Source organism: Ranitomeya variabilis, chromosome 4 (genome assembly GCF_051348905.1).
Source record: "Ranitomeya variabilis isolate aRanVar5 chromosome 4, aRanVar5.hap1, whole genome shotgun sequence".
In the NCBI taxonomy this organism is placed as follows: domain Eukaryota; kingdom Metazoa; phylum Chordata; class Amphibia; order Anura; family Dendrobatidae; genus Ranitomeya; species Ranitomeya variabilis.
This window is the reverse complement of record NC_135235.1, coordinates 7,257,011-7,269,517: the sequence shown is the minus strand read 5'-3', so window position 1 is coordinate 7,269,517 and position 12,507 is coordinate 7,257,011. Positions and strand designations below refer to the sequence as shown.

Sequence of the window (12,507 nt, the reverse complement as noted above, 5' to 3'; positions counted from 1 at the left end):
TAAGACCCCAGCCTGACCTATCAGCATACGCACTGTGCTAAGACTCCAGCCTGACCTATCAGCGTATGCAGCGTGCTAAGACCCCAGCCTGACCTATCAGCATACGCAGCGTGCTAAGACCCCAGCCTGACCTATCAGCATATGCACTATGCTAAGACCCCAGCCTGACCTATCAGCATACGCAGTGTGCTAAGACCACAGCCTGACCTATCAGCATACGCACTATGCTAAGACCCCAGCCTGACCTATCAGCATACGCACTGTGCTAAGACTCCAGCCTGACCTATCAGAATACGCAGCGTGCTAAGACCCCAGCCTGACCTATCAGCATACGCACTATGCTAAGACCCCAGCCTGACCTATCAGCATATGCAGCATGCTAAGATCCCAGCCTGACCTATCAGCATACGCACTGTGCTAAGACCCCAGCCTGACCTATCAGCATACGCACTGTGCTAAGACCCCAGCCTGACCTATCAGCATACGCACTGTGCTAAGACCCCAGCCTGACCTATTAGCACACGCACTATGCTAAGGCCCCAGCCTGACCTATCAGCATACGCAGTGTGCTAAGACCCCAGCCTGACCTATCGGCATACGCAGTGTGCTAAGACCCCAGCCTGACCTATCAGCATACGCACTGTGCTAAGACCCCAGCCTGACCTATCAGCATACGCACTGTGCTAAGACCCCAGCCTGACCTATCAGCATACGCAGCATGCTAAGACCCCAGCCTGACCTATCAGCATACGCAGCGTGCTAAGACCCCAGCCTGACCTCTCAGCATACGCACTATTCTAAGACCCCAGCCTGACCTATCAGCATACGCAGTGTGCTAAGACCCCAGCCTGACCTATCAGCATATGCAGCGTGCTAAGACCCCAGCCTGACCTATCAGCATATGCACTGTGCTAAGACCCCAGCCTGACCTATCAGCATACGCACTGTGCTAAGACTCCAGCCTGACCTATCAGCATACGCAGCGTGCTAAGACCCTAGCCTGACCTATCAGCATACGCAGCGTGCTAAGACCCCAGCCTGACCTATCAGCATACGCACTGTGCTAAGACCCCAGCCTGACCTATCAGCATACGCAGCATGCTAAGACCCCAGCCTGACCTATCAGCATACGCAGCGTGCTAAGACCCCAGCCTGACCTCTCAGCATACGCACTATTCTAAGACCCCAGCCTGACCTATCAGCATACGCAGTGTGCTAAGACCCCAGCCTGACCTATCAGCATACGCACTGTGCTAAGACCCCAGCCTGACCTATCAGCATACGCACTGTGCTAAGACTCCAGCCTGACCTATCAGCGTATGCAGCGTGCTAAGACCCCAGCCTGACCTATCAGCATACGCAGCGTGCTAAGACCCCAGCCTGACCTATCAGCATATGCACTATGCTAAGACCCCAGCCTGACCTATCAGCATACGCAGTGTGCTAAGACCACAGCCTGACCTATCAGCATACGCACTATGCTAAGACCCCAGCCTGACCTATCAGCATACGCACTGTGCTAAGACTCCAGCCTGACCTATCAGAATACGCAGCGTGCTAAGACCCCAGCCTGACCTATCAGCATACGCACTATGCTAAGACCCCAGCCTGACCTATCAGCATATGCAGCATGCTAAGATCCCAGCCTGACCTATCAGCATACGCACTGTGCTAAGACCCCAGCCTGACCTATCAGCATACGCACTGTGCTAAGACCCCAGCCTGACCTATCAGCATACGCACTGTGCTAAGACCCCAGCCTGACCTATCAGCATACGCAGCATGCTAAGACCCCAGCCTGACCTATCAGCATACGCAGCGTGCTAAGACCCCAGCCTGACCTCTCAGCATACGCACTATTCTAAGACCCCAGCCTGACCTATCAGCATACGCAGTGTGCTAAGACCCCAGCCTGACCTATCAGCATATGCAGCGTGCTAAGACCCCAGCCTGACCTATCAGCATATGCACTGTGCTAAGACCCCAGCCTGACCTATCAGCATACGCACTGTGCTAAGACTCCAGCCTGACCTATCAGCATACGCAGCGTGCTAAGACCCCAGCCTGACCTATCAGCATACGCAGCGTGCTAAGACCCCAGCCTGACCTATCAGCATACCCACTATGCTAAGACCCCAGCCTGACGTATCAGCATACGCAGTGTGCTAAGACCCCAGCCTGACCTATCAGAATACGCAGCGTGCTAAGACCCCAGCCTGACCTATCAGCATACGCACTGTGCTAAGACCCCAGCCTGACGTATCAGCATATGCAGCGTGCTAAGATCCCAGCCTGACCTATCAGCATACGCACTGTGCTAAGAACCCAGCCTGACCTATCAGCATATGCAGAGTGCTAAGACCCCGGCCTGACCTATCAGCATACGCACTGTGCTAAGACCCCAGCCTGACCTATCAGCATATGCACTGTGCTGAAACCCCAGCCTAACCTATCAGCATACGCACTATGCTAAGACCCCAGCCTGACCTATCGGCATACGCACTGTGCTAAGACCCCAGCCTGACCTATCAGCATACGCAGCGTGCTAAGAACCCAGCCTGACCTATCAGCATACGCACTATGCTAAGACCCCAGCCTGACCTATCGGCATACGCACTGTGCTAAGACCCCAGCCTGACCTATCGGCATACGCACTGTGCTAAGACCCCAGCCTGACCTATCAGCATACGCAGCGTGCTAAGAACCCAGCCTGACCTATCAGCATACGCACTATGCTAAGACCCCAGCCTGACCTATCGGCATACGCACTGTGCTAAGACCCCAGCCTGACCTATCAGCATACGCAGCCTGCTAAGAACCCATGCTCACCGAACCATGGAAAAAAACAGCAAGGAGCTCCTCAGGGGCCCTTCATTCTCATTGTCATCGGGGCCCCTCATTCTAAGAGTCATCGGGGCCCCTCATTCTCAGTGTCATCGGGCCCCTTGTTCTCAGAGTCATCTGGACCCCTCATTCTCAGAGTCATCTGGACCCCTCATTCTCAGAGTCATCTGGACCCCTCATTCTCAGAGTCATGGGGCCCCTCATTCTTAGGACTGTTTCGTCTTTCAGAGGTCTCATGTGCGATGCAACACGTTCAAATCTTGTACCTCTTGTTCAGCTCGACTTTATTTCTCATGGATTTTCGGATAACGATCGCTTTCTCTAATTCTCTTGCAGGAAAAAAGGCCCCAGCACCAGAGAAGCCGCTCCCCCTGGCGGAGCAGCAGGAACCACCCACCAGGGGCAGCCTCGCCATAGCTGCAGTGTCACTGGCTGTAGCGAAGAGCAGCGCTGTACTCCAGGATATTCCGCTGTACTCGCACATCGCAATGCTAAAGCAGCAGCCGGTAGGGGTGTCAGCATCCCACTGTCCTCATTTATATAGCTCCACCCCTCATAATCATGGTGTGCCCCGCCCCCTCATATAATCATAGTGTGCCCCTCCTGCTCATATAATGTGCCCCTCCCCCTCATATAATTGTGTGCCCCACCCCCTCATATAGTCATAGTGTGCCCCGCCCCTCATATAATAGTGTGCCCCGCCCCTCATATAATAGTGTGCCCCGCCTCTCATATAGTCATAGTGTACCCCGCCCCTCATATAATAGTGTGCCCCGCCCCTCATATGATCATAGTGTGCCCTGCCCCCTCATATAGTCATAGTGTGCTCCGCCCCTCATATAATAGTGTTCCCCGCCCCTCATATAATAATGTGCTTTGCCCCACATATAGTCAGTGTGCCCCTCCTCCTCATATAATCATAGTGTGCCCCGCCCCCTCATAGTCATAGTGTGCCCCACCCCTCATATAATAGTGTGCCCCGCCCCTCATAATAGTGTGCCCGCCCCTCATATAGTCATAGTGTGCCCCGCCCCTCACATAATAGTGTGCCCGCCTCTCATATAACAGTGTGCCGCGCCCCATCATATAATAGTGTGCCCCTCCCCTCATATAATAGTGTGCCCCGCTCCTCATATAATAGTGTGCCCCACCCCTCATATAATAGTATGCCCGTCCCATCATATGATAGTGTGCCCCGCCCCTCATATAATATTATTCCCGCCCCTCATATAATAGTGTGCCCCGCCCCTCATATAATAGTGTGCCCCGCCCCTCATATAGTCATAGTGTGCCTGCCCCTCATATAATAGTGTTCCCCGCCCCTCATAATAGTGTGCCCCACCACTCATATAATAGTGTGCCCCCTCATATAATAGTGTGCCCGCCCCTCATAATAGTGTGCCCCACCACTCTTATAATAGTGTGCCCCCTCATATAATAGTGTGCCCCGCCCCTCATAATAGTGTGCCCCACCTCTCATATAGTGTGCCCTGCCCCTCATATAATAGTGTGCCCCGCCCCTCTTATAGTCATAGTGTGCCCCGCCCCTCATATAATCGTGTGCCCTGCCCCTCATATAGTCATAGTGAGTGTCGCCCCTCATATAATAGTGTGCCCCACCTCTCATATAGTCATAGTGTGCCCGCCCCTCATATAATAGTGTACCCCGCCCCTCATATAGTCATAGTGTGCCCCGCCCCTCATATAATCGTGTGCCCTGCCCCTCATATAGTCATAGTGTGCCCGCCCCTCATATAACAGTGTGCCCCGCCCCTCATATAATGTTGCACACTTGGGGCAGTTGGAACCGTCCCCTTTCTTGTCCGTCCGCTGTCCCCATGTGGGAATAGCAGTGGATCTGTCGTTACATCTCTCTGTGCAGGAAGCTGATGTGAACAGTTTGGTTTTCACTTTTGCGGTGACCTCTGATGTCCCTATTATATGGGGGTTCACCCATTGCATCCTGATAAATTATAGCGACTTCTCTGCCCCTTGGTGCATTGTAGCCTCTGGTTATCATTGTAGTAATTTATAATGGACAATGTTATTTCGAGTGGATCGCGATGTTCTCATTCAGCAATCCTCTCATCCTCTCTTCCTCTTCCTCTCGTCCTCTTCTTCTCTTCCTCTTCCTCTCTTCCTCTTTCTCTCTTCCTCTCTTCCTCTCTTCCTCTTTCTCTCTTCCTCTTCCTCTCTTCCTCTTCCTCTCTTCCTCTTCCTCTCTTCCTCTTTCTATCTTCCTCTTCCTCTCTTCCTCTTCCTCTCTTCCTCTCTTCATCTTCCGCTCTTCCTCTTTCTCTCTTCCTCTCTTCCTCTTCCTCTCTTCCTCTTCCTCTCTTCCTCTTCCTCTCTTCCTCTCTTCCTCTTTCTCTCTTCCTCTTCCTCTCTTCCTCTCTCTTCCTCTTTCTTTCTTCCTCTCTTCCTCTTCCTCTTCCTCTCTTCCTCTCTTCCTCTCTTCCTCTCTTCCTCTTCCTCTCTTCCTCTTCCTCTCTTCCTCCTCTTCCTCTCTTCCTCCTCTTCCTCTCTTCCTCTCTTCCTCTTCCTCTCTTCCTCCTCTTCCTCTCTTCCTCTTCCTCTCTTCCTTCTCTTCCTCTCTTCCTTCTCTTCCTCTCTTCCTCCTCTTCCTCTCTTCCTCTTCTTCCTCTCTTCCTCTTCCTCTCTTCCTCTTCTTCCTCTCTTCCTCTTCCTCTCTTCCTCTTCTTCCTCTCTTCCTCTTCTTCCTCTCTTCCTCTTCCTCTCTTCCTCTTTCTCTCTTCCTCTCTTCCTCTTTCTCTCTTCCTCTTTCTCTCTTCCTCTCTTCCTCTTCCTCTCTTGCTCTTTCTCTCCTCCTTTTTCTCTCTTCTTCTTCCTCTCTTCCTCTTCCTCTCTTCCTCCTCTTCCTCTCTTCCTCTTCCTATCTTCCTCTTTCTCTCTTCCTCTTTCTCTCTTCTTCCTCTTTCTCTCTTCCTCTCTTCCTCTTCCTCTTCCTCTCTTCCTCCTACTCTCTTCCTCTTCCTCTCTTACTCTCTTCCTCTCTTCCTCTTCCTCTCTTCCCCTTCCTTTCTTCCTCTTCCTCTCTTCCTCTTCCTCTCTTCCTCTTCCTATCTTTCTCTCTTCCTCTTTCTCTCTTCCTCTCTTCCTCTCTTCCTCTTCCTCTCTTCCTCCTCCTCTCTTCCTCCTCCTCCTCTCTTCCTCCTCTTCCTCTTCCTCTCTTACTCTCTTCCTCTCTTCCTCTTCCTCTCTTCCTCTTCCTTTCTTCCTCTCTTCCTCTTCCTCTCTTCCTCTTCCTCTCTTCCTCTTCCTCTTTTCCTCTTTCTCTCTTCCTCTTTCTCTCTTCCTCTTCCTCTCTTCCTCCTCTTCCTCTCTTCCTCCTCTTCCTCTCTTCCTCTCTTCCCCTTCCTCTCTTCCTCTCTTCCTCTTCCTTTCTTCCTCTTCCTTGCTTCCTCTCTCCCTCTTCCTCTCTTCCTCTTACTCTCTTCCTCTCTTCCTCTTCCTCTCTTCCTCTTCCTTTCTTCCTCTCTTCCTCTTCCTCTCTCCCTCTTCCTCTCTTCCTCTTCCTCTCTTCCTCTCTCCCTCTTCCTCTCTTCCTCTTCCTCCTCTCTTCCTCCTCTTCCTCTCTTCCTCTTCCTCTCTTACTCTCTTCCTCTTCCTCTCTTCCTCTCTCCCTCTTCCTCTCTTCCTCTTCCTCTCTTCCTCTGTCACATTCCCTCATCATTGTGAAGGCTCCTGCCAGTGGGTGAATTGCTTTCATTTTCCCTACAAGAGATGATAGCAGTACTGGGGGCTCTTTTTATTTGCTTGACTTCTTGTACTTAATGCTTCTTCACTGTCCAAGATAGAAATCTTGGCAAACTTGGGAGCACTACCCACAGCAAGATGCAATGGGGCAGTTCTGTGGTAAATTTGTCCATGAATTCGTAAACAGTATGGACCATGCCCAGGAGGTGGCGCTACTTGTGCTCCCATTTATGCCAAAGCAGGCGAGCTATTGTATTGCCTTCTATTAGCCATAAAGTTATTGGAGTGCTGACGCTCTCCTTTCATCAACTTGACTAATTGATCATCCATACGAATGGGATGTAGTTGGATGCACCCTCTCTTGCAGCAGGAAGGGAATGTTTTGTCCTGCGCCATTTCGTCTTTGAAATTTTTAGATTGGTAGAACTGACATCGAAATGTCCGCTCGCCAGCATAGTGCTCTTCAATACGTGTCTCATCAATTTCATTGAGAAGTCCTCTAGCGGGAAATGTAACTTGCCGTTGTCGAGTGGCTCTTGCATTTTGTACACGTATTCCATCTTGTTCTCTTTTCGTGAAATATGTGTATCACTTTGTGTATTGCGTGTTGCTCGTTGTCGTGCAGCATTAGATGCTCTACGTGATTCAGTTACTTCATTTGTTTCTCTTGCTCTGGCCGCCCTCTGTCGGGCTGCATCAGCAGTTCTTCAACAATTTCCTTCATCTTCTGTTTCAGACTGCAGAGACCCGTGTGTCGTAAACAGTGCCTTCCCCCGTCCCACCACTCCATAATAAAAGATACCGACAAGCCTGGATGGGTTGAACAGGTCGGTCACAGTTTATTATTTGCAAAGTAGAGAAGGGCAATTACAATTTGTGACGGACTCGTTGCTGAAGGCCCTGCCGACGTCCGCTGGGCCAGCAAGCCGAGGACAACAGCTTCCAAGGGTCAGCCAGGGAGAAAGAGGGAGGCACTGGTCCCGGCACTAGAATTTAACCCCTGAGGGTGTGGCCAGACTCCCTTCTTCTCGGTTGGGCGTCCCAATCATGACATCACCTGGGGAAGTAGTGGGAGGGGGGAATTGGGCACTGCACAGTTTTTCCCATCTAGCTAATCCCTTAAGGGCTCTGCAGTCAGAGGCACGCACCTTATACAGTACCGTGCCTACCATTAAGGCGCATGTTACGCATCCGTATGCAATTCGCTTCTCTGCGTGCAGCAGCGCACTCAATTTGATCCATCTTTGCAATGTTGCCTCACACTGTTGCCTCAGTGTTGCCTGAGTGTTGTCTCACAGTGTTGTCTCACAGTGTTGCCTCACAATGTTGCCTCACAGTGTTGCCTCACAGGCTAATGTTCAAAAAAGGCTTATGCCTTAACTCGCCACCAGGGAGAGCTCCTCTCCTTAGGTAGTCATGGTTACGCCCATGCAGTTAGCTGCTAGTGATAGTAACTATGGATACCTAAGTTACTGGTCAGCTGTGGATGACTCATTGTGCACAGACACACGGACACGTCCAAATTAGGTATATTGATGATACGAGTGATTGCGCCCTTCGAGCATGCGCTGTGATTACAAACCATGCAATGGGGTGTACCCACGCACCACTGGCGTATGTGCAGACTAATAGCACACATAAATACCTGGTGTACCTCTCCTGCCACTCCTACCTTGTGTATGAAATAGCTCTGTAGTTAATACTGTTCGGGTAGAGCTATCCGATAGCCCTATTCCTAAAGGAAATGAACGGGTAGAGCTATCCGATAGCGCTATTCCTAAAGGAAATGAACGGGTAGAGCTATCCGATAGCGCTATTCCTAAAGGAAATGAACGGGTAGAGCTAGCCGATAGCCCTATTCCTAAAGGAAATGAACGGGTAGAGCTATCCGATAGCCCTATTCCTAAAGGAAATGAACGGGTAGAGCTATCCGATAGCCCTATTCCTAAAGGAAATGAACGGGTAGAGCTATCCGATAGCGCTATTCCTAAAGGAAATGAACGGGTAGAGCTATCCGATAGCCCTATTCCTAAAGGAAATGAACGGGTAGAGCTAGCCGATAGCGCTATTCCTAAAGGAAATGAATGGGTAGAGCTATCCGATAGCCCTATTCCTAAAGGAAATGAATGGGTAGAGCTAGCCGATAGCCCTATTCCTAAAGGAAATTAACGGGTAGAGCTAGCCGATTGCGCTATTCCTAAAGGAAATGAATGGGTAGAGCTATCCGATAGCGCTATTCCTAAAGGAAATGAATGGGTAGAGCTATCCGATAGCCCTATTCCTAAAGGAAATGAACGGGTAGAGCTAGCCGATAGCCCTATTCCTAAAGGAAATGAACGGGTAGAGCTAGGCGATTGCGCTATTCCTAAAGGAAATGAACGGGTAGAGCTATCCGATAGCGCTATTCCTAAAGGAAATGAACGGGTAGAGCTAGCCGATAGCGCTATTCCTAAAGGAAATGAACGGGTAGAGCTAGCCGATAGCCCTATTCCTAAAGGAAATGAACGGGTAGAGCTATCCGATAGCCCTATTCCTAAAGGAAATGAACGGGTAGAGCTATCCGATAGCCCTATTCCTAAAGGAAATGAACGGGTAGAGCTATCCGATAGCGCTATTCCTAAAGGAAATGAATGGGTAGAGCTAGCCGATAGCCATATTCCTAAAGGAAATGAACGGGTAGAGCTATCCGATAGCCCTATTCCTAAAGGAAATGAATGGGTAGAGCTATCCGATAGCGCTATTCCTCAAGGAAATGAATGGGTAGAGCTATCCGATAGCGCTATTCCTAAAGGAAATGAACGGGTAGAGCTAGCCGATAGCCCTATTCCTAAAGGAAATGAACGGGTAGAGCTAGCCGATAGCCCTATTCCTAAAGGAAATGAACGGGTAGAGCTAGCCGATAGCCCTATTCCTAAAGGAAATGAACGGGTAGAGCTATCCGATAGCCCTATTCCTAAAGGAAATGAACGGGTAGAGCTATCCGATAGCGCTATTCCTAAAGGAAATGAACGGGTAGAGCTATCCGATAGCGCTATTCCTAAAGGAAATGAATGGGTAGAGCTATCCGATAGCGCTATTCCTAAAGGAAATGAATGGGTAGAGCTATCCGATAGCGCTATTCCTAAAGGAAATGAACGGGTAGAGCTAGCCGATAGCCCTATTCCTAAAGGAAATGAACGGGTAGAGCTAGCCGATAGCCCTATTCCTAAAGGAAATGAACGGGTAGAGCTAGCCGATAGCCCTATTCCTAAAGGAAATGAACGGGTAGAGCTAGCTGATAGCCCTATTCCTAAAGGAAATGAACGGGTAGAGCTATCCGATAGCGCTATTCCTAAAGGAAATGAACGGGTAGAGCTATCCGATAGCGCTATTCCTAAAGGAAATGAATGGGTAGAGCTATCCGATAGCGCTATTCCTAAAGGAAATGAATGGGTAGAGCTATCCGATAGCGCTATTCCTAAAGGAAATGAATGGGTAGAGCTAGCTGATAGCCCTATTCCTAAAGGAAATGAACGGGTAGAGCTATCCGATAGCGCTATTCCTAAAGGAAATGAATGGGTAGAGCTATCCGATAGCGCTATTCCTAAAGGAAATGAATGGGTAGAGCTATCCGATGGCGCTATTCCTAAAGGAAATGAATGGGTAGAGCTAGCCGATAGCGATATTCCTCAATGTTCCTGAGCGTAAGCTATGTCACATGGTTGAGCGCACTTGGGATCTGCCCCTAATCCCTGCCCATGCACAATGTTTGGTCCATAGATCACGGCTAGGAGTTAGTCCCACTTTTGGCTTTTACAATTGTTAAAAAGCTGAATAAAAGACTTCTTTGTAGACACAGTTGACAGTAAACCATTTGTCAACGTTAGGAATAAGTTTACCTTGCTTCTGTGTCTCCAATATTTTGACCCTTATTTGTTGGCTTTTCCGTCCCCTGGAGAAAGCCACATATAACTGCCCATGTGAAAACACTGGGAGAGGAAAATAAAGTCCTACAATATCCAAGGACTGTCCCTGAGATTTATTGATGGTCATTGCAAAAGCCAACATGACAGGAAACTGACGCCATCACATCTGGACTGGCAAGTTTTTATCTTTGGAAATCAAGTCAGTTCTTGGAATAAGAACTATCTGGCCCTTTGCTTTTCCATTTAAAGCAACGGCATGAATAACGATTGCTTTTAAGCTTTTCACATAAAGCCTTGTGCTGTTGCAAAGGCCTTTCTGTTAAGATTACGCAGGGGCATAATTACAGCTCCTGGTTTCAGCTTTAGTTCATGAGGAGGCATCCCAATGGGATTCAAAGAGTTAAGAAACTGTAGAGGGTAATCTGTGAGAATCACACCCTCCTCTTCAGCAATTGTGTCCAAGGAGCGATATGTTGAGTGTTCACCTTGAACTTGACTAAGAATTTTGTCGTTCAAGGAGCGAACGTCATCATTCAATGACGTAAGAATTGCTTTATTGGCAATTGATTCTACCATTGCATCAGTAATCTCAATTGAGTCGCCAAAAATAGCTGTATTTAAATCACCCTCTTCAAAAAAAGAATTTGGGATTTCAATTGTGTCTTCTGGTAGACCATACACATTTAACAACTCTCCATTGCCAAATTTCAGTAACCATGAATTGTACTCAACTTCGTCCTGAGACGTTCTCGTATTCTGTTGTAACTGGAACCATGAAAACTGATTCCAGGATTTTGAGTATTTAATGGTGGACTGTACAACTTGGGCTCTTTTTCCACCTTCCACTGTTCGTAGGGTTTCACGAAAGTCACCATCGTTTATGAAAACTTTTCCACCAAATGGTCTTTTTTTTCCACATATGTCTTGGAACAAATTATCCACAGTGTTCATATTAAATCAGGGAGTCATTGTTACTTTGTCCCAAATAACGACAGATGACTCCCTAAGCTCCTTTGCTTGACGTGAGGTTGACTTAATTTTTGACACTGTGGTCTCATTTGTTGTAATTCCAAGGCCAAGCTAGTGTTATAGAAGGGTTAATAGTTTGCCTTTAAGTGCCTCTTGCCTTTAAGTGTTAGAATTACTAGAATCTGTTGACGCAGTAGTCTGATGGTCTCCTCTTCAAGGAGACTATACTTCTTATCATGTATGCTTTCAATAGTCAGCCACAACATGTTCTGAGTTATGGTAAATAAAGTATGACCCTGGGTGCTGGTGGGGGCTACATGAGTTACATTGAGATGCATTTGTTGTAAATGGTATAAAACATTGCTTTGGCTTTTAATATATCAGATAAAAGCGACTTGCTCACAGGATATGTGTGAGGTGTCTTTTTGTCTCCAAGCGCGCTTGTAAATGACGGGCGTAATTCCACAATTAGGCCTCACTGGTGATCTGACGTACTGACTCTGGGTCAGAGCAAAACAGCTACGACCGTTTTGGCGCCCGAACGGGAGCCGTGTAACCAGCCTTATTCGGAATCCGTATGTGGGAGCTTCCTGAGAGATTGGACATGCAAAGCACCAGCTGCAGCAAGGTGAGAAATGTTATTCTTACAATCTGTTTTGCACCTGCAATCTCTCTTCTGGATCTGTCCATACCTCTGGGTAAAAGGCTGCCAACACGGTTCAAAGAATCCACACATCACCAGTGAGTTTTGTGTTTTGTCTGTTTATGTCCGTATGAGAGTTGAATAATAGAGTAATAAGATGATAATTGTGATAATTGCTATCTGTGTTATTTGTCAATATCCTAATTGGTTATGTATTTGTTTAGTGTGTGTAATACAAGAGCTGGGATAGACTCTGTGCAGTGTTGTTATTTTGGTCATTTTGGATTGGCAGTACATTATATGAAGCTGTATTTTGTATAAGGCCGTGGTTTTTGTTGTTTGGCCTTAAAAGTGCTTTCAGAGTGTCAGTGGACACTGCTGCAGTTTTATTTATTTAGAGTTGTGTTAATTCCAAAGTGCAAAATGGTA

General features: G+C 48.3%; 1 protein-coding gene across 3 annotated transcripts in view; it reads left to right on the top strand.

Moving 5' to 3' along the window:
• ENO4 (enolase 4) overlaps nucleotides 1-12,507 on the top strand; it is a 57,134-nt gene that overhangs the window by 19,134 nt on the left and 25,493 nt on the right. For all 3 annotated transcript variants that reach the window (XR_013214391.1, XM_077257907.1, XM_077257906.1), the window contains exon 5: nucleotides 3,181-3,350. Coding sequence is in view for 2 of the 3 variants with exons in the window: in XM_077257907.1 (XP_077114022.1) it covers nucleotides 3,181-3,350 (170 nt within the window). In the remaining variant the exon portion in view is untranslated. The remainder of the gene's footprint in view (nucleotides 1-3,180; nucleotides 3,351-12,507) is intronic.